A 21,392-nucleotide genomic window follows, 5' to 3' on the forward strand; every position below is an offset into this window, starting at 1 on the left:
GTGCTTGGAGACAGGCACACCTTTAATCCCAGTACTACTCAGGAGCTCTAGAGGCAGGGGCAGGTGGATCTCTGAGTTCAAGACCAGCCTGGTCTAGGTAGTGAGTTCCAGAATAGCCAGGGCTACACAGAGAAGAAAACATGTCTCAAAAAAAAAAAAAACGTGCCGGGTGATGGTGGCGCATGCCTTTAATCCCAGCACTCGGGAGGCAGAGGCAGGCGGATCTCTGTGAGTTCGAGACCAGCCTGGTCTACAGAGCTAGTTCCAGGACAGGCTCCAAAGCCACAGAGAAACCTTGTCTCGAAAAAACAAAAAAAAACAAAAACAAAAAAAAAAGTGCTTTGACCATAAACTCCTTACTTAGAGTGATCCTCCTGCCTCAGTCTCCCTACTGCTGAATTACAAGTGTGAGCCAGAAAGCCCAGTCTGTAGACTCCTGCTTGCTAGGTAAACATTCCAGAATTGAGCCACGTCCACAGTTCCTCCTCAAGTCTTTTCCCTACCCTCACCCTCTAAGATCAGGTGATACTCAGGTTGTCTGTCTACCAGGTCCGGATGTTTAGCATTCTTTTGCTCTTCAGAGATTCCCTGCCTTTAGTAGAATCTTTATCTACAGCCCAGTTTCTAAATGCCACAAGTTTTATATACATAATGTATAATAAACCTTCAATTAAAAAGTAGATGGTCTTTGGTTCCGCGCGTTAAATAATAGATGTACAGGTGTCTCTGTACGTATACACACGTGGTAATTTGAAGTTGTTAGATTTTAATGATACATCAAATGACTACCTTTGATACAGTGATCAAATGATATGTCAAATGATACATCAAATACAATAAATAGTACATCATTTAATTATGTGACTAGACTTTTTTGTTGTTGTTGTTGCTTTTTTGAGATAGGGTTTCTTTGTAGCTTTGGAGCCCGTCCTGGCACTTGCTCTGGAGATCAGGCTAATCTTGAACTCACAGAGATCCACCTGTCTCTGCCTCTGGAGTGCTAGGATTAAAGGTATACATTACCACCGCCCGGCTATGGCTAGACTTTTTGTTCTTTAGACATTGATAGAGAGAGCAGATGTGTTAAACACTTCCATGACGGTCGAAGGCTTAAGTCTCAAATGATAGTGTTCTCATAGGCATCATCACTTGCTGATCCCAAGGCTTGTCTAGGGATGTCATCCCATTTCAGTCCCCAGGCTCCCTGGCTTTCTGACCCTCCCAGTCAGCGCAGAGGCAGCCCTTCCTCCTCCGCCAGCCCCGCCCCTTTTGCCTGGAGTCGGGCTCTCGTGTTGGAGGGAACTGTCTACTGGCTGCGTGCAAGTCTCGGCACTGATCAGGACACGGATTCCAGGTTGGTGAGCAAACCCATTTTTCTGACCCGTCGCTGCTATCCCACTGATGTGGAGAGTCTGCGCCACCTTAGGATTGTGTTGGGGTTCACGCGTGGAGGAATTGTGCGGGACTACAGCTTTTAGTTTGGGAAACATCGAAGAGGCACGTTTGCAAATGGGACTAGACTGTGTAAGGGGCTACAGGCGGGCGTTTAACCTGGATTTTGGAGGCAAAAGCAAGCTACTCTGGAAGTTTCCCGTTTGGGGTCCTGAGTGGATTCAGAGGTCAGCATCCCCTCCCCCTCCAAGCTCCAGCCTGGCTGCCCCAGGAAGTAGGTTTATTCCCCCACCCCCACCCCGCACCCATCCCCCGCAGCAGGCCGCACTTCTCCCAGGAAGAGTTGGGAGGTGAGCCTTTCGGCCCGCCCCGCCCCGGTCCGCACCGGCTGCAGCCAGTCTGACCTGGAAGCCCTGGAGCGTCTCCTGAGGAAGCCCAAACCAGCTGGGCGGAGTTGGGAAAAGACCTAAGCGAGGCCTTCTGGCCCTCGGAATTAATTAAAGGCTTCCGAATGTGCTCTGTAGAAGTTTGGCACTGGGTGCTCTTCTGTGGATCTTTTTTGGGGATGCCTATCGCCCCATTACTCTCCTGAGTCACTTCTGGCTGAGGCGACTGGGGACAGTGAGGTGATCAATTGCATTTTATTATGAATGAGTTTGTTAAAATCCGGAGTATTGTATTGATGTATTTTATTAGCATGTATATAAAATCTATCTACTCTGATTTTAATTTTTTTGAGGTGTAACCCAGCTGCCTTATAGCTAACCGGAGCTCCTGTTTTCACCCTCGTCCTTAGAGCTATGAGTACAGCCCTGAGCTAAGCTACCAGCGCAGCAAAGGGACATTTATTTCATCAGTCGGCTGAGAGAAAAGCATGCCCAAGTGAATAGTCACAGCTATACTGCAGGAGCTGACACCTGGACACTGTACCCTAAGCCTGTTACTTAGCTTTTGAGTGTTATCACTTTTAATATATAGCATGGGCAGAGCTATACAGTGTGTGGATCCTAGAGTTTTGGTGAGAGCTAACTGGGGAAAAGTTCTAAATAAGTGTGGTCAATTCTCAAACGACGTTACTATTGACAAACCCCAGGCCTAACTTTTAGAAAATTTTAGAACAATTTTGGAGATAATATGCTAAGAAGTTGGGGTATGTGCCTCAACCGAAGGGTGCTTGCCCTAGCATGGGCAAAGCCCTGGTCCCAGAATCAAAGAAAGGTGGAAGAGCAGGGATGATGCTGTGGGATAACGCGCACACCTATCACAGCAGCACTCAGGATGTGGAGGCAGGGGTACCCGGAGATCAAGGGTACATGAGGTCGAGTCTCAAACAGAAGATATGAAAGTGGGTAGTAGGGTGTTAAATATGCCTTACAGTATATGTTTTTTTATATTTATTTACTTATTATGTATACAACATTCTGTCTGTGTGTATGCCTGCAGTCCAGAAGAGGGCACCAGACCCCACTACAGATGGTAGTGAGCCATCATGTGGTTGCTGGGAATTGAACTCAGGACCTTTGGAAGAGCGGGCAATGCTCTTAACCTCTGAGCCATCTCTCCAGCCCCAGTACATTTTTTAAAAGGGTGTGACCTCTTATTATGTCTAAACACAGTAAAATTAACATTTTTAACATTAGGATTTACAGGTGAGATACCACAAATTTAATACATATGCAGAAATTATGTTCTATCCTTTAAGAATATAATGGATTCTGTAGCACTAAGTAGAAGAGAAAAACCTGTACAGGGTAGTATTTTAGGAATTTCTGATGTTCAACAAGTTTTTAAATACATAAGCAAATGATTCTTTGAAGGCCAATTCAGAAATGTTTAAAACGAATTATTTTCCAATTTCATGTCCATTGAGTGCTGTGAGATCAGTTCCAGATGATAGGCCTGCATAAAGGTAAAAAATAACGGTAGCTAGCTGTGGTGTCACAGACTTTTAGTCCCAGCACTCTGGAAGCAGAGGCAGATGAATCTTTGAGTTCAAGGCCAGCCTAGTTGACAAGTTTCTCCTCTTGCCTTTCTTGTTCAGTGTCTGAGTCCCCAACGTTGACCCCAGTGTCACTGAGTTTTGATCTGCAGGCCATTCTGGTACCCGCAGAGCTTCTGTTCCAACAAGCACTTCTGATCTAAGTATCATCAGTCTCTGTGTTGGCGCTCCTTTCCCGTCTTCCTGCCCTGAACTGTATCTACTTGGCAAAGGGGTCGGTGCTTCTGAAACATCCTAATTTCCCCACATATCTTTTTTTTTTTTTTGAGACTGGGTTTCTCTGGGTAGCTTTGGAACCTGTCCTGAAACTTGCCCTGTAGGCCAGGCTGGTCTTGAACTCAGGGTTGCCTCTGCTGAGATTGAGGTGCGTACCACCACTGCCCAGATCCCGGCAGGTGTTTTTCAGTGCTCATGGCCTGCACAGAGAGTTCCACCACACGTGGCACAGCTCTGCTTGGCATCCATAGCTGTGTACCAACCAGCAAAGTCCTGAGGCTCCTCGGCGTTTTCTTTACACTCCTGTCTGCTTTGTTCTGGTGTGCAGTTCATCCCCACTGGAACCCTTGGGTCTGTCTTTGCTGATGTGTTTTCGAATGCTTGTCCCTTTATCAGCAGCTTTATGTAATTGCCACTTTTGAGTTTGGCCTAAAGCTGCCAGCCTGCGTTTTGAGTTTGGTTTAAGGATTTCATGTTACATAGTGAACTGTGACCTAACTTAATAAGTAAACAGATTGTAGTTTATCCGTGCAGCACGGAGTCAAGTCTCTGCCAATCAGAAGCAGCTGTATAAGCAGTCTCAAATGTCAGAAGCAATCTGACTGTCTCTAACTTAGGTCTTCGCATGTTGCTTTCTTTTCTGTATGTAAACAGCTGGCCTACGTGGTAAGGCAGAGTATCGTGAGCCATTTTCTACCCAGATTAGTGTTGGATCGTAGGACTGTGCATAAACTCATTTCGGACTTACAGAAATAGGTATTGGTGTGGTTTGAGGGCTAGAGCCAGCCGTAGGCTCTGGATGCAGCTCCAGTGCCAGGGAGGATATACACATCTAGTTGTCTTTTTTAATTATTTAGTTTTATGGGTATAAGTATTTCCCTGTATGTGTGTCTGTGCACAAGTGTGCCTGGTGCCCTCAGAGGCCAGAGGAGGGTGTCAGATCCTCTGGAAGAGCAGCCGGTGCACTTAACCACCGAGCCTCTCTGCAGCTCCTGTAGTTTTTATCTTTCGACTAATATGACATCGTATGAGTAGACTGCAACTTGTTCCTTTGCCACTTAGTCTTCTCACAAATTCTCTCGGGGGTAGAGACTTTCTCAAGAGAATAGTGGATTGCAAGAATAATTTTGCCTGAAATAAAAGTAACATTTTTGGGGCAGGCTGGTTTTCAGCGTTCACAGGGCAGCTCACACTGTCTCTAACTCCAGTTCCAGTAGATCTAATGCCCCCTTCTAATCTCTGGGCACCAGACATGCACACGGTACACAGACCTACATTCAGGCAAAACATTCATACACAGTAAAGGGGGAGGGAGGTGTGTTAGTTGTAAAACCTGTCTCCTCTGCCTGTTGTGGCTATTTCTGTGTCTGGGTTTTTTAGGAAGACACCGAGCTAGAGGCCTGAGTGGAGCAGAGGAGAGTGGATGTGTCCACAGCTTAGATAGCTGTGGTCCTGGAGAGCAGGCATAGGGGAGTGACAGCCAGAGGTGAAAAGGCTCATGAGAAAGGGTCATCCACTAAAGGAGGGTCAGATGCCAGCTTCTGTGGGTACAGCCGTGAACAGAAAACAAAAGGCTCCGATCTCTCAGACCATCAGAGATAACCATGTGATGATGAGAAAAAGCCAGTGAGAGCTTGCCAGAACAGTTGCCATCTGATAAGATAGCAAGGAAGAAGGCATGGTGCAGATACCAGAATGAAGGATCCCCTTGCAATGGGAACAGCAAATCCAAAAGTTTTGGCACAGTCGTGTCTACTATGTTTAACACTGAAAACACTCTTGGGTGGACTGGACTCTGTATAAGACCTCTCCAGTGTCCCGTTTATCTTTCTGTCCAATAGGAGGTGAAGGAAATAGTAAGCTTTGTAGTAAGAGGGGAAGTTGGTGTTGGATGTGAGCTCAGATAAAGGGAATTGGAGGGAGAGGCCTTTGTTTCCCCTCGCGTCTGGCTTCTCAGCTTTAACAGCATCTTCCTTTCTCTCCCCTTCCTTAGCCTGTGCTTTTTTTCATTTGCTCTCTACCTGGATTCTACAAGCAAGAACGGTCTGGTCTAGCGGTCAGAGCTGAGCAGATAGGAGCCAAGAGGGCGGCTACAATGACGTCCGTGCTTCTGGAGGACATCCGAGAGGAAGTCACCTGCCCTATCTGCTTGGAGCTCCTGACAGAACCCCTGAGCATAGACTGTGGTCACAGCTTCTGCCAGGCCTGCATTACAGGGTACAGTCACAGGTCAGGGCTCAACCAAGAAGGGAAGAGCATCTGTCCTGTGTGCCAGACCACCTACCAGCCTGGGAACCTCCGGCCTAACCGACACCTGGCCACCATAGTGAAGAGGCTCAAAGAGATCGTGTTGGGCCCGGGAAAGCAGCCAGAGGTCATTCTTTGTGCTCTTCATGGAGAGAAACTCCAGCTTTTTTGCAAGGAGGATGGGAAGTTAATTTGCTGGCTTTGTGAGCGATCTCCGGAGCACCGTGGGCACCACACATTCCTCATGGAGGAGGTGGCTCAGGAGTACCAGGTGAGAGCAGGTCTGGGCTGGCCCTCACACCACGGTCTCCTCTAATCGTTTTGTAGGTTTTGTTTGTTTTGTTTTCCTCTTTTCAGAGACGAGGTCCCAGGTAGTCCAGTCTAGCCTCGAGCTGCTCGCAGAGCTAAAGATGACCTTGACCTTCTGGTCCTAGTGCCAGTCTTTTCGAGTTCTGTGCTGACAGGTGTCCAGTTAAAAACTCCCAACTGAACTATACCTGAAGCCCAGATTTCCTTGTATGACTTTTGTTGACTTAGAAGTTGTATTAGAAGCTGTCTCCCTATCTTGTCTTCTTTCTTGCCTTCCTGTCTAATCCATCCCTTGCATTCCCTGGGTAGAGAAGATTCTTTGAAGCCAAGGCAAGCTTCCCCTGAGCCCTCTTTCGCCTGCTATATTCCTTCCAGGAACTGTTCCAGGAGTCTCTGAAGAAGCTGAGGAAGGAGCAGCAGGAAGCTGAGAAGCTAAAAGTTCTTATCAAAGAGAAGAGGGAATCCTGGAAGGCAAGTAGGATTGTCCTGGAAGTGATGTGGGACCACAAAGGTGACCATGGGAGCTGAGGACGGGGCCTCCTGCCCCAGTGTCTTCCCCTTCTGCACAGAACTTCCCCTGGATTCCTGGCTGTGGTGGTGCATGCCTTTAATCCCAGTCCTCAGAAGGCAGAGGCAGAAGGCAGAGGCATATTTCTGTGAGTTCAAGGCCAGCCTGGGCTACAAGAGCTAGTTCCAGGACAGACTCCAAAGCTATAGAGAAACCATGTCTTGAAAAAAAAAGAACTTCCTCGGTCTATGGTCTATGGTCGTGGTGGTGGTGCACGCCTTTAGTCTCAGCACTTGGGAGGCAGAGGCAGGCGAATCTCCTTGAGTTTGAGGCCAGAGTGAGTGCGGCCAAGGCTACACTGAGAAACCCTGTTTTGAAAAGCCAAAAAAAAAAAAAAATCCCACGGGGCTGACCCTTTTCCTTCTTCAGGGGAATTGGTGTGGAAGTTAGGTAACATGTCAAAAGTCCGTCCAGTTTTCTTTTGGTTTGTTTATTAATTTCGATTTATTTTATAATTTTTTTCATGTGTATGGATGTTTCACCTGCATATATTACTATATACCACATGTGTGTCTAGTGCCTGAGGAGGGAACTGGATTTAAAGATATTTGTAAGCCTCCATTAGGTACTAGGAATCTAACCCAGGCCTTACGGAAGAACGAGAAGTGCTCTTAACATCTGAGCCATCTCTCTGGCCCATCCCAGGTTTTTTTTGTTGTTGTTTTTTTCGAGACAGGGTTTCTCTGTGGTTTTGGTTCCTGTCCTGGAACTAGCGCTGTAGACCAGTCTGGTCTCGAACTCACAGAGATCCGCCTGCCTCTGCCTCCCGAGTGCTGGGATTAAAGGCGTGCGCCACCACCACCCAGCCCCCCTCCCAGGTTTTTAAGGCAACTCTATGAGAAAGAATGGCTTCCCAGGCAGAAGGCAGGGACAGGCAGGTGGGTGTGAGTTCAAGGCCAGCCTGGTCTACAGAACTAGTACCAGGCCATCCAGAGCAGCATAGTGAGAGAGACCCTGTCTCAAAGTAAATAAGTTAATTAATTAATAATAATAATTCTAAATCTTCTTTCCGGAGTGACTGCCTGGAAAAGGTAGGTTAATTGTGACCTGATAATTCCTCTCAGGGCTCAAAATTGGAAGCAGAGGCTGACCTCGAGTCTACCTAGGCTTCCTGGAGTCTAAACTACCCAAGAATCACAGACTGTATCTCCAGACCTAGGCAGAGCAGCCTGAGGCCGAGGGCTGAAAACAGGTGATACCGGCCCGCGTTCCTCCACTTTCAGACGAGCAGGCCTCCCGAAAGTGTTCAGCCTGTTCCTGACCCTACTCCCCCAGGGAGAACTCTTGGTCCTGCAGTCAGCAGCCTGTTTTTCTTCTCTGGTGCTGAAGAGTCAGGTGGAGCCTGAGAGACACCGGATCCAGACCGAATTTAAGCAGCTGCGGAGCATCCTGGACCGAGAGGAGCAGAGGGAACTGAAGAAACTCGAAGTAGAAGAGAGGAAGGGGCTGAGCATCATAGAGAAGGCCGAGGGGGACCTGATCCACCAGAGCCAGTCACTAAAGGAACTCATCTCCGACCTTGAGCACCGCTGCCAGGGGTCCACAGTGGAGCTGCTGCAGGTGAGACTCAGGGACATTTCCATCTCGTGTGGCAATAGGACCATCATGATGGAAAGAAGAAACAGATTCCTTTATGTTTCTGCTAACCTTTTTTATTGAATTATGGAGGGCCAAGGGCTAAAGTCTAAAACAGGTCAGATGCAAATGCTAAGGGAAGCCCCATTGTTATGGATTCCTAGTCAAGAGTAGCCCAGTTTATCTGGAATTGTGAAGACCTGTTGTCTCCAGCAGTGCTCTCTAGGCCCCTTAACCAATCTCAGGACAACTGCCATTCTAATACAGATAGATGTCAGCTGTGAGGGACTCTTCTGTGTGTTGTAGGGAAATTCTCAGCACTCCTAGTCCCTTCCCACCAGAACGCAACAGTACCGCCCAACATAAGGCATTCCAAAGCCCTTTAACTTTGCCCTGTGTCCCCAGGGAAGAAATGTCTAACCCCATCTCTAACCAGACAGCTCATGTCTCTGTTGTTGTAATGGCAATTGGTAAGATGCTTTTGTTCAGTCTTCTCATGAGAAAACATGTGCAGAAATGAAGTTAGAGCATTGGCATTTAACCAGCCTGCCTGGAAGACAGGTCCTACCTAGCAAAGGATATAAGGGGAGGGGACGGGAGCTGGCATGACAGCCAGGAGAATTGTGTAACCCTGATTGACCAGCAGCCAGAGCGCTTTTTTATTCATACAGAATTCAAGCAGGGGATTCGTGTTGTTGCAAAACATAGGTCATATTTTTAGTTTTAGACATGTGGTTTTTTTCTTGCTCATATTTCAGTCATTAATAAACTATGACAAAACAGAGCTATCATTTCCAATTATTTCCCCTCATGTTTTGACATCATTGGTGAGCAGAGTTATCATTTTTATTAATTAGCCCATTAACCCAATTTTTAAGAATCGGGGGCATATGACCGCCTATTCTCAGACTGGTAGCTTTTGGTTGTCTCAGGGATGCTAGACCAAAACAAAATCTTGAAGCCAGTCTGGGCATGACTGCCATGTCCCTAGCAGTGCATTTTTCAGTCAGGGTGCCCAAGGGAAATCCTCAGACCCAAACTGCTGCAGTTACTCAAATTCTGGCATGGTGACCTCAGCTAATCTAACTGTGTTGCTGTACATGCCATGTAATTTGCTGGGTGTGTAGTGGGAAAAGACTCACAGTCCGAACCGCAGCCAGCTCCTCCAGCCCCCACCGGACCTTGCTGACCTTTTAAGTTTACTTTGTTTTGACTGTCATGTTCCTGAGTAAGTACAGGGACAGAAATTTCAAAAATTTCTCATAACCTCATAAAGAGATGTGGTTTCTTTCTGTATGTCACAACCTCCAAGGTGTATTGAAGTCCTTGAAGTAGATAAGGATGTCTCCCTAAAGTGGGAGGGGTAGCATGTTCAGTCAGGACTTTGCTGGGGAACATTAGAAGAAGGCATAAATGATTCATAATCTATTTTCCATCAATCCAATATTCCCAAATTGTACAAATTAAAAGTCTCCCAAGTATGCAACAGGTGGAGACGAAAACCAAAGGTGACACGGTGGCCACCATGCAGCTCATCTCTGCTGGGTCCTTGTCAAGCAGCTGTGCTGGCCTTAGGCCCTCTGCGGTTCCCCAGCCTTTCTCTACCCTTAGTAGAATTCCGCTAAGATAGCAGATACTTAACAGGTATTTGGGGCCGGGCCCTTGTGTGCATGCATGTGCGTGCGTGCATCCATGTATCTCATCTAAGGGATGAGTTTGAGAGTGAACCACATTTCAAACTTATGGAAATCTCAATGCCGGGTGGCAATGGCACAGCCCATTAGACCCAGCAGTGGGGAGGCAAAGGCAGGTGGATCTCTGAATTCAAGACCAGCCTGATCTACAGACAGTTCTAGGACAGCCAAGACTGTTACACAGAGAAACTCTGTCTCGAAAAACAAACAAACGAAAAAATAAAACCTGTGACTGTCTCAAGGGTAGATGTTAGTCTGTCATTCTGCAAAGCCAGGTGTTGTGTGAAGTAACAGGCGCTACACATGCATGGCTTTCCGAACAGGGATGAGGGGATGGCTCAGTGCTGGGGCATTCCTCTAACATACGTGAAGTCCTGGTTTCCAACCTGAGCATTGCCAAAAACAAATAAAACTTACAGAAAATGAAGAAACTTAAAATTTGTGCATGGGTCCTCGGGAACTCTGCTCTGATTGGGCTTGTTTTTATTTTTGTGTGTGTTTATTTTTTGAGTGTTTGTTTGGTTTTTCGAGACAGGGTATGTAACCGTCCTGGCTTCTGGAATTCACTCTGTAGACCAGGCTGGCCTCAGATTCACAGAGATCTGCCTGCTTCTGCCCCCCCAAGTGCTGGGATTAAAGACTTGTGACATCACCACCCGGCTGTATTTGTTTAGCTATTTTGAGAACTCTTTGCTGTGTGACCCAGGTTGGCCTCAAACACGTACTTTTGCTTCAGCCTCTTAAGATGTAAGATCAAAGGCATTCCTCCGAGTTCTCATTTATACTTTCTCGCAACTAAACTGATTTTTTTTGGGAGGGAGGGGGCTTCTTTGTCATTAGATGGGTGGTAAAATGGGAAGAAGACATAATCCTTCATTCCGCTTGTCTTTTTTTCTCTCTAGGATGTGAGTGACGTCACAAAAAGGTATGTGAGTTAATTCCCTTGGCCCTGTAGAGTTATCCTGTGGGAAGGGGAAAGTCATAGGCAGGGTAGGTTTGAGACGGGTATATTGCATTGCCTGTGAATTTAGGGATCTCAAAGATAAAGGAGTAGGCTGGCATCCATGGTGGTAGACTCCGTACGGGAAGGGGACACTAGCTGGAGGCAGGATTGTCACCAGATTCCCTTTTCACCAACCTCTCCACCTGCCTTTGATGCTGACTTTCCTAGTCACAGCTGTCTCGATACACATCATTCTTGGCTGTTTATTGAGGGAAATCACCATCCATGTGCTGCCCAAGGCTTGAAATGGGCTTTTCTGATGCCAGCGGTGACTCTCCCCTTCTGCCTTTTCAGTCCAGGTCTTCTGACCTACTGTAAATTTTCCTTTTATGTCAATTCCAGTAAAAACCCGGACCTGACATGAGGGGAATGGCTTTGGCCCTGGGACAGAACAACATCTCTTCAGTAGCATTGAATATATAAAGTAATCCCACCAAGATGACATCTCAAGTTGCCCAGGGCCCCAGTACCTTCAGGCCTCTTAGGCAGTGAGCCTGGGTTTCTGGCCCTGAATTCTAAGCCCACACACCCACCTGAAGCAAGACCTTCATTTTCGGTGTTCCTTTAGCCTCAGCAGCAGGGTTGTTTCCTGATCGGTGTGGGCATCTCTGGCACCCCCTAGTGGACATTCTGGTGCGGCACTGACATTTTTATACCCTTTGTTTCCTTTTTAGATGTAGCAAAGGACTCCACAGCCACTGGAGTTCTTTCAGTTCTCAGTTGGGCGCTGTCCCTAGGTTACAGAAGAAAGGGAAACTCTTTGTACCTTATAGAATTTATAATAGAGAAGCAACCAAATGAGGCTTTAATAAGTTCACTTTTACTGAAGCGAATGAAGATAGTGAACAGCTGGCTTCTAGCTCAGTTCTTTTGGTCCAATGCAGGACCCTCTGCAGAGCGCTGACTTTCCTCAGGAAAGAATGTTGAGGAGTTTTAGTTCATCAGTGGGTTTGAGGGGTGGGGAGACCACACCCTGAAGCTCTCATAAGGTGTGCCCTCACTAGGAGTGAGTTCTGGACCCTGAGGAAGCCCCAAACTCTACCCACCAAGCTCAGAAGTTTGTTCCGAGCCCCGGACCTGGAAAAGATGCTGCGAGTCTTTCGAGGTGAGTTTGGGGAGAGTCTGGATGAGGGGCTCCTGTCGTGGGGCGAAACTGGGCAGATCGTGTACTGGAGAATAGCAGTTATGAAAGAAGTCACAGAGGGACACAGATGTTGAAGGCGACACGGAGTAACCAGTGCGTGCCTTCTCTGAATCCTCATTGTTCTCAGGTCTCCTCAGATGGCAGACCTGAGATCGCCCGTTCTCTTTAACATGTTCTACCCTTCTTGTTACAGAGTTGACAGACGTCCAGAGCTACTGGGGTGAGTAGAATCCACGGCCTCTCTGAACTGGTGCATGGTCAGCCTCTCACATGCTTCTCCGCAACAGACTCGCATGTTCCCTCTACCACTTAATTCTAGGTCATTGTCCGTCCATTCCCCCCACACACACCATTTCCTTTGTCGCTCCACTCAACATCACGTGACCTGTGTGCCCACTCTCATCTGCTTCCTCTCTGAGAGTCACAGGACCCGTATCCCGTATGCCCGTTCTCATCTGATGCCATTGTACCCTCTCCTACAGTGGACGTGACGCTGAACCCACAGACGGCCAATTTAAATCTTGTTCTGTCTAAGAACCGGAGACAGATGAGGTTTGTAGGTGCCAAGCTGTCCGAGTCTTCCTGTCTGGAAGAGCATTATGACTGCAGTGTCCTGGGCTCTCAGCAGTTCTCCTCAGGAAAATACTACTGGGAAGTGGACGTGACCAAGAAGACTGCTTGGATCCTGGGTGTATGCAGTGACCCGGTGGAACCCGCGTTCTCTTTCAGCCAGTATCCCAGCAAGCAGAGCTCCTACTCCAGGTATCAGCCCCGGAGCGGATACTGGGTGATCGGGCTGCAGCATAAACACGAATACAGAGCCTATGAGGACTCCGCCACCTCCCTGCTGCTCTCCATGGCCGTGCCGCCGCGCCGCGTGGGGGTTTTCTTAGACTACGAGGCTGGCACTGTCTCCTTCTATAATGTCACAAACCACGGCTTGCCCATTTACACCTTCTCTAAGTATTACTTTCCCACTGCCCTTTGTCCCTATTTCAATCCCTGCAGTTGTGTGGTCCCAATGACCTTACGTCGCCCAAGCTCCTGAGAGGTCTGGTGCCCCTGCCCACACCTGAGCAGACTCCTTGGAACACTCGGGTTTCTTCTCTGAGCCTCTGTTCTTGTAGGATAGCCTCCCGCTGCTCCTATGAATACTTTTGACGGATCTTGAATTAAAGGTGTGCGCCACCAAGGCCCGCCTAGCAAGTGTTGACTTTTGATTTGTTGGGTTTTGTTAGTTTTGAAGCAGGCTATTGCCCGGGCTGTTCTCTGTGTAATTGATAATGACCCTGAACTGATTATCCTGTGTCTACCTCCCCAGTCCTGATAACCTACCTATGGTTTTGCTCTGGTTTTGTTCGAGACATGGTAGCCATAAATAGTCCTTCTGCTTCCGCTCCCAAACACGGATTACAAATCTGTCTCACAACACCTGGCCAATCAGAGTATTTGATGACTTTTTTTAACTGATATCTGTGGTGGAATGTAAAACATTCTGTATAAATTAGAAGTGTTTTTTTTTTGTTGTTGTTGTTTGTTTGGTTTTTTTTTTTTTTTTGGTTTTTTTTTTTTTGGTTTTTCGAGACAGGGTTTCTTTGTGGTTTTGGAGCCTGTCCTGGAACTAGCTCTTGTAGACCAGGCTGGTCTCGAACTCACAGAGATCCGCCTGCCTCTGCCTCCCGAGTGCTGGGATTAAAGGCGTGCGCCACCACCGCCCGGCTTAAATTAGAAGTTTTTATAGTAAACATTGAGTCTGGTAGGTTTTTTTCTTCTGTAATCACTGAGGTAATTGTATGTCTTTTTTCTTCTGTTCCTGGGCCAGCTCCATTGATTTGTCTCAGTTGTTGAGTCCACCACTGATTCCTAAGTAAACCGTTATTATGTGTTATATTCAATACTTTATTTTTGCTGGCTTGTTGTTTAGGTTCCATTTTTGCCTATATTTATAAACAAAATTGTTTCGAATTTTGCATTCTTGTAGTATCTGTCAAGTTATACAAAATATAATAATGGACAAGGCAATTATATATGTATATATAGGATTTGGGTGCTTAAACCAAATTCTCCATTCATAAATAACAACAACAACAAAAACCAAACTAACCATTGATTAAAAAAAATAATAAGTCCTCTAACCACTTTAGTCTTGATGGCATCAAGAAGAGATTGTAGCTTTTGTTTTCATAATAAATAGCCTTCATCTTAAGATTTTAAGAGTGGTGATCAAAATCAGAAAATGTGCCTGAAAGGGAGAAGATAACAATCTCCCAACGTCAGTTATGATATCAGAGGAGGCAGAAATGGAGGTAGCCACTTCACAGTGATGTGTTCTGGCCTCCGGCAGCTCTTCTCAATAAACAGTTTTTTCTCTGAGACATCAGTTCACAAAAAATGACACAGAGACTTTTTATGAGTGCTCGGCCTTAGCTTAGACTCTTAACTAGTTCTTATAACTTAATCACTCTTACGCAGCTCGGTTACCTTTTCTGCACTTGCCTTCCTGCTTCCTCTCCGTCTGGAGGCTGCTCTGCCTTCTTCGCCAGTCCTCTCTGTCCCCAGCAGACCTGCCTAGCTATTGGCCAGTCCTCTCTGTTAAATCAGCCATGGTGACCTGCAACACCTCCCCTTTCTGTTGTAGAGCTCAGGATTGAACTCAGGGCTTCTTACGTCAGGCTGGCATCCTAGCTTGACAACCCGAGTTTTTTGTTTTTTTGTTCTTGTTTCTTTTGACACAGGGTCTTACCAGGTTATCCAGGCTGGCCTCGAACTCGCAATCGATTCCAGGCTGACCTTAAGCTTGCCTCGGCATCCCAAGCTACTATGTTTACAGGCTTATACTACCTCTTCTTCTCACCTCAGAGTGCTTACTTGTGCTCAGGTTCAAGTTCCAGTTAAAAAAGTTGTAGATGTGAGGGGAGAAATCCCTGCTGGGGACAGCTGACGCTGCAGCCAAGGTCCAGGAGTGACTTTGGAGCACTCTCAGATGTACTGTAAGTGGATTTCCATAAAAGCAATACAAAATAATTGCACTAACAACTGTATTACAATGTTGATATTTTGGATATATTGTTTTAAATAAAGCTCACTACTTACTTCAACTGTTTGTTTTGTTTTGAGATAGATTCTTCTTACTCTGTTGCACAGGTTATCCCAAAATTAACCACGTAGCGTAGGCTAGCCTCAAAACCGTGGTGGTGGGCTTCCTCCTTCCTCAGCCTTCCAACTGCTGCTGTTACAGGCATGAGCCGCCACATGAAGCTTTCACTGTATTTTTGTTTTTATGAGACAGAGTTTCTTTGTAGCCCTGGCGATCCTGGAACTCTGTAGATCAGGCTGAGATCCATCAAACCCAGAGATCCGTCTGCCCCCAAAGTGTTCATGAGCCACCACTCCCCGCTTATTGTAATGAAAATGTAGATGCTGGGAGATTTTCAGTTACATTGGCTCTGATTACACTTCTACCAGACCACTGTGTTGAGATAATTTGTGTCCTTGAGGGAGCCCTTGAAAAACACAGTCATGGACCAGAGTACCAAGGGAGACTGGAAGGTGCACCTGTTCATAGAAGGACCTATCTATCTACACACCACCCCTGAACTCTGAGGTTTGGTTTGGTTTCCCTGTTTTTAAGATTATATTTTTAGAGCTGGGCCGTGGTGGCACACACCTTTAGTCTTTAGTCCCAGCACTCAGGAGGTAGAGGCAGGCGGATCTTTGTGAGTTCAAGGCCAGCCTGGTTTACAGAGTGAGTTCCAGGACAATTAGGGCCATTACACAGAGAAACCCTGTCTCAAAAAAAACAATAAGAAAAAGATTTTATTTTCAATCATGTGTACGTACGGGTTTGTGTGAGTGAAGAGGCCAGAGGCATCAGATCCTCTGGAGCTGAAGTTCCAGGCAGGTGAGAGCTGCCTTACATGGCCGCTGAGGATGGAACTCGGGTCCTCTGGAAGCGGAGGACATAACCCTGCTGCAGAGCCATCTCTTCAGACCCCCACAGGTGCGGCAAAAAGGCTGTGATTGAACACTGGCGGAAACATAAACTTCAGGAGATGGCTGGAGAGGAGCCTGAGCCTGGAAAACATTTCTACTCTGAGGGCTTTTGCCTCTGGAAAAGCCTAGTGCAGGTCTGTTCTGGGCCATATGCCATGTATGGCATCCCAGAAGCCAGGTGCAGGTTCCTCATCCTGACCTGCACTGCTCTGCCCAAGTATTGCTCCCTTCTCGTTTACTTTTCTTATAAACTAAGTCCACGCCAAAGGAATCAGTCCAAACCCCTAAACCTTAAATTGGCTTGATAGCTCCAAAGAGGTGTCCAGAAAATGACCCTAGATACTAAAAAAATTCTGTAAGCCTCAAGGAAGTCTTGCTTAAATAGACTAGAGCAAGCATTCAGCTCTAACCTTTCCCAGAGGGGTCTTGAGGCAGAAGTCTTCTCACCTAAGTTAAGCTACTCTGAAATATACATCAAACAAACGGTAACAGATGTTATTTTTTCTTATTTGTTCGTTTTTATGGTTTTTCAAGATGGGTTTCTGTGTAACAGTCCTGTCTTGTCCTGGAACTCACTTTGTAAACGAGATTGGCCTTGAACTCACAGAGATCCACCTGCCTCTTTCTCCCAAGTTATCTAACACGAGTGTTAAGGTGGGCCCAAACAATAGGTAGGGCAAGATTATCTCTAAAAGTAAGTTTAGCTGTGTGTGGTGGCACACTCCTTGAGTTCAAGAGCAGCCTGGTCTATATAGTGAGTCGCAGGGCAGCCAGGTTTACCTAGACTCTGTTTCAAAAAAATAAAAGCAAATAAAACTATATAAGAAATAAAGACAAGGGGCTGGAGAGATGGCTCAGAGGTTAAGAACATTGCCTGCTCTTCCAAAGGTCCTGAGTTCAATTCCCAGCAACCACATGGTGGCTCACAACCATCTGTAATGAGGTCTGGTGCCCTCTTCTGGCCTGCAGACATACACACAGACAGAATATTGTATACATAATAAATAAATATTTAAAAAAAAGAAAAAGACAAGAAGAAAAGAATGCAAAGTCTTAAATCCAAGATCAAGACTATTTTCTTAGCTTTCTTCTGTATATTTCGTAATTTTAGATTTTACATTAACCTCACAATCCTCATTGACATAATTTTCATAAATGGTGCCAAGTGTGGATTGACTGTATGGAAGCAGTGTTTACAAAACCACTTGTTGAAAGCCTAGAAGGCTCCAAGGAGGTATCCAGAAAGTGACTCTTTGTCCACCTACTTGGTCATATATGGGAGGGTCTATTTCCAGGCTCTATTCATCTATCTCTCAAGCCTCAAGAAGGCTCTATCTGCCCCTCCCCTGTGTCGTGTAACAATATTCTTCTACAGTATCGCAGAGACTAAATAATAGGATATTTGGATAATTTTTAATTTTAGTTCATACCTAGTAGCCCAGAGTACTTTCAGTTATTTTATTCTTGCTTTTTGCCTGCAATTTAACATACTAGTCGTTTTTAGAATACAAATTAGCTTTCTTTAAGAAGTGTGGTGTACGAGTTCCCAGACAGACACCTTAGCAAGTGTAAGGACGACCTTGACTTTCAGTCTGAGCACCAGCAAATACCAGTGGCCTGGAGGGAGGAAGGCTCAGCAACTGAAAGTGCTTGCTGCTCCTGCAGAGACCTGAGGTCTGTTCCCTGCACTTGTGTATCCAGAAGTCCACAATCCCCTGTTGCTGGTTCCAGCGCACTTACCACTACTGACCTCCCTGGACTCTGCATTCAGGTGTACTAACACACACAAACATACATATATACATAATTAAAAACAAGAGCTAGGTGTGGTGGCTTTAATGCTAGCACTTGGGAGGCAGATACAGACAGATCTCTAAACTCAAGACAAGCCTAATCTATATAAGAGCTTACGAGCCAGGGGCTACACAGTAAGACCCTTTCTCAATAATAAAATTTTAAAAAAGATTTATTTATTATGTATACAGTGTCTGCATGTATGCCTGCTCACCAGAAGAGGGCACCAGATCTTATAGATTGTTGTGAGCCACGTTCTTGGGAATTGAATTCAGGACCTCTGGAAGAGCCAGCAGCCAGTGCTCTTAACCCCTGAGCCATCTCTCCAGCCCCTAAAAGAATTATTTTTCAACAAAAAATTACACATTGCTGCGCCAGCATAACCTGGATTCCGAGTCCAAGCGAAGGACGTCAGGATTAATGGAACATGCAGTCTGAATGTTGCAGAATCAGAAGCCTTTATTGTACATCGCCAAAGGTGTTTTATACCTAATCCAGACAGGTGGGCCAACAGGATGGAGACCTCATGGCCACCCTCCAATTAAGGCCAAGGCAATGCATACTCACGAAGCAGGGTTGGTAAACAACTCTGAGAGCAGGGAACTCGCAAGTTTCTCAGAAACCCAGAACAACAAGGGCAAGAAAGGTCACCAACAGGGGAGGTGAGTAGGAAGGCCAGGACTCCATTAGGTCCCAACAACACATGTATTATTTTAAAAAGTTACTTTATTACAGGGCGATTTAAATTTTATCTAAGTTATAAAATAATTCAATGTAAAGAAATCTTAATTTTAAAGCAAAAATGTTATTATCCTAATAGCTTCTCTTTTTAGTTTACTGACATACTACATGTGGAACCCTCACCCCTTATTCTCAAAGGCGCAAGAAGAAATTTCCTAGCAGAATGTTTTCCCAGGAAGATAGTGGCCTTCCCCTCTCCCACCCAGGAGATTCTGAGCACAAGATCACTTAGCTCAGCCCAGCCAGCCACCTGGTACAGGCTGATAAAGATGGCCTAACTCAGAAACAGTGGCCTTGCTCTAAGAACAAGGAAAAAGCTGACTTAGCAGAATGGGAGGGAGCAAAAGTCCTTGCACCCGTGCCAAAGCATCTTCAAAGATTCTCTTTGTGGTTATGCCTTTAAAAGTTTACCCCACAGAGGAGATACAACTCCTCTCTCTACCTCGCTATAAGGGGGATGGAGATGAGTTCCAAACATGTTTATTATGCTGATTAAACCTTGCTTATTTCAATCTGGGCCTCTCTGACGGTTTCTCTCTGGGAGTCATAATCTGGGCACAACACTACATAATTAAAAATTAATTTCAGGAGGAACTCAAAGGAGAAGCTTAGTATGCGCAAGACCCTATATTCAACTGTTTGCACCAACTAATTGGATATTCTCTTCCCTGACAACTCTATTGTTTGCTTTTTAAAAAAAATTATTTGGCTGGGTGTTGTTATGCTTTGTGGACTTCTTATACGGTGTCTGACATTAATTTTTGTTATTCTTGCCCATTATTTAAAATATTTCTTTTTGTTTTTTGAGACAGGGTTTCTCTGTAGCTTTGGAGCCTATCCTGGAACTATACCAGGCTGGCCTTGAACTCACAGAGATTCTCTTCTCTCTGCCTCCCGAGCGCTGGGATTAAACCCATGCCCCACCACCACTGCCTGGCTATTTGAAGTATTTCTTCTCCTGTCTTACCATCTTTATCCTGGTTGCAAAATTCCAATGATGCTCTCTGCTTCCCAGATACATTCTTTTCACCCCTTTGCATTTTACTACGGAGAATTTTCATTGCTATCTCTTCAAGTTCAGATTCATCTTTGGCTATGTTCAGCCTGTTGCTGCGGCTCGGGCCACACTGCTGACAGGTGGTTTCCCTTCCTGTTACCTCAAGCTTGATGTCTCCCTGTTTTCTCTCTTAGAGCCCCCATCTCTCTGCTTACATTCCACAACTATTTTCTCATACTTTTTCCATTCTAGTCTGTGACATCAAGTCCTTGTCAACTAAAGTCAAAATAGAAGCTACAGTTCCCACTGTGCCTGGCAAAGCTGGTTGATCGGCACGTCACCGAGCGCTGCAAGGCTGGTGGAGCAGCGGGGTTTTCCAGAGAACTGAAAACTGTATGTGTCTAAGCCAACGTGCTTACCTGGAGCCTTGCCATGCTCCCTTCCCTTCACATCTTTAGGCCCATAACCTGATAGTTTAGGCTACTCAATCAGATTGTACGTTACCATGTATGGAGACACAGAAGCCAAACTTATAGAGAAAAGGGAGCCCCATTGCAGTCAGAGCTTGACCTTGGGATACTAATGTACCAAGCCCTGCCTGCAGACACGATAAACTGCCTCCTTGGAGAAGAAGCTTGTGTCCCATTTCCCCTACCAGGAGCTCTACAACATTGGGATGCTATGAAATTCACAGTCAAGTATTTGGGGTCCCGTTTAGCAGCCGTGTGCTCCCTGCTCTGCACAGGTCTTTGTGCTCACTGCAGAAGAAGCAGAACTGGTTTCCTAACTAAGCAAAAGGCTTAAGAGTGTTATCAGGCCAGGCGGTGGTGGCACACACCTTTAATCCCAGCACTTGGGAGGCAGAGGCAGGCACACCTCTGTGAGTTCAAGGCCAATCTGGTCTATAGTCAAGGCCAGTTGTTGTGATCTAGCTGCCCTCAGTCCGCCTGACTGACAGTGGAGCTTCCTTGTGGTCTGTAATTGACAAGGATGTTGTGTTCTTTCTGGCCGGAGGTCTCCAAAGAAGGAGTAGAGGTATAAAAGGTTGCTGGGCAAAATAAAGGTTGCTGTTCTTCCACCTGGAAAGAAGCCTTCGAGTCTCAATCCCTGCACCCCCCAGCCCCCCACCCCCCTACCTCCGACAATCTTGGCTATCCAGGCTGCGCTGGCTGCAGCAGCCAGTCTGGTCTATTGAGCAAGTTCCAGGACAGCCAAGAACAGCTAAGGCTACACAGAGATGTATTGAAAAACACCAAAAAAAAAAAAAGTATTTATTATTTTCTGTGTTCTGTTACTATCAGAATTTTAGTAAGCTACTTTCACATTGAGGTATGGAATTTGGGTGCTCCTGCCAAGGACACTCATAAGTGGCTTCTGAATGAACTCTTAGCCCCTTTGTGTCCACATCAGTGCTCCTTTAAATCCTCTGCTGATCCCCAAAGTTCTGTCCAGCACTGTCCGAGCTGAGCCTGATGATGGCGCTTCTCCTTTGCTATCTGGGAGTCCCGTTCCATCCCCGTCCCTGTGCCCGCTCTGACACAGAACCTTCTCCCCTTTGGATTTTTGTCATCTTCCCTGTTGACCTCATGCTCACACCATCACGATGGTGAAACATGGGGCAGCTAACGCTACCCGGAGACAGAGTCTCATAGCCAACTCCCTGGTCCTCTGGCGATTACAATCTTCCCCCTGAGCCTGAGGAGTGTTTTGTAGATCAGTT

At 46.2% G+C, this 21,392-nt stretch overlaps 1 protein-coding gene across 1 annotated transcript; it reads left to right on the top strand.

Moving 5' to 3' along the window:
* Positions 1-1,271: 1,271 nt before the first annotated feature.
* Trim6 (tripartite motif containing 6) lies at positions 1,272-15,249 on the top strand. Its single transcript, XM_075971746.1, has 8 exons — positions 1,272-1,354; positions 5,601-6,125; positions 6,539-6,634; positions 8,061-8,291; positions 10,903-10,925; positions 12,008-12,108; positions 12,341-12,367; positions 12,630-15,249. Exons 2-8 carry the CDS (start codon positions 5,703-5,705, stop codon positions 13,193-13,195), a joined length of 1,467 nt encoding a protein of 488 aa, XP_075827861.1. The 5' UTR covers positions 1,272-1,354; positions 5,601-5,702; the 3' UTR covers positions 13,196-15,249.
* Positions 15,250-21,392: the final 6,143 nt, after the last annotated feature.

The sequence above is a fragment of the Microtus pennsylvanicus genome, chromosome 5, assembly GCF_037038515.1.
Source record: "Microtus pennsylvanicus isolate mMicPen1 chromosome 5, mMicPen1.hap1, whole genome shotgun sequence".
In the NCBI taxonomy this organism is placed as follows: Eukaryota; Metazoa; Chordata; class Mammalia; order Rodentia; family Cricetidae; genus Microtus; species Microtus pennsylvanicus.

Coding starts and splice junctions, on each gene's coding strand:
- Trim6 (XM_075971746.1), top strand. CDS start 5,703: ATGACGTCCGTGCTTCTGGAGGACATCCGAGAGGAAGTCACCTGCCCT. Junction 6,635..8,060: donor AGAAGAGGGAATCCTGGAAG/GCAAGTAGGATT, acceptor CTGGTGCTGAAG/AGTCAGGTGGAGCCTGAGAG. Junction 10,926..12,007: donor GTGAGTGACGTCACAAAAAG/GTATGTGAGTTA, acceptor TGCCCTCACTAG/GAGTGAGTTCTGGACCCTGA.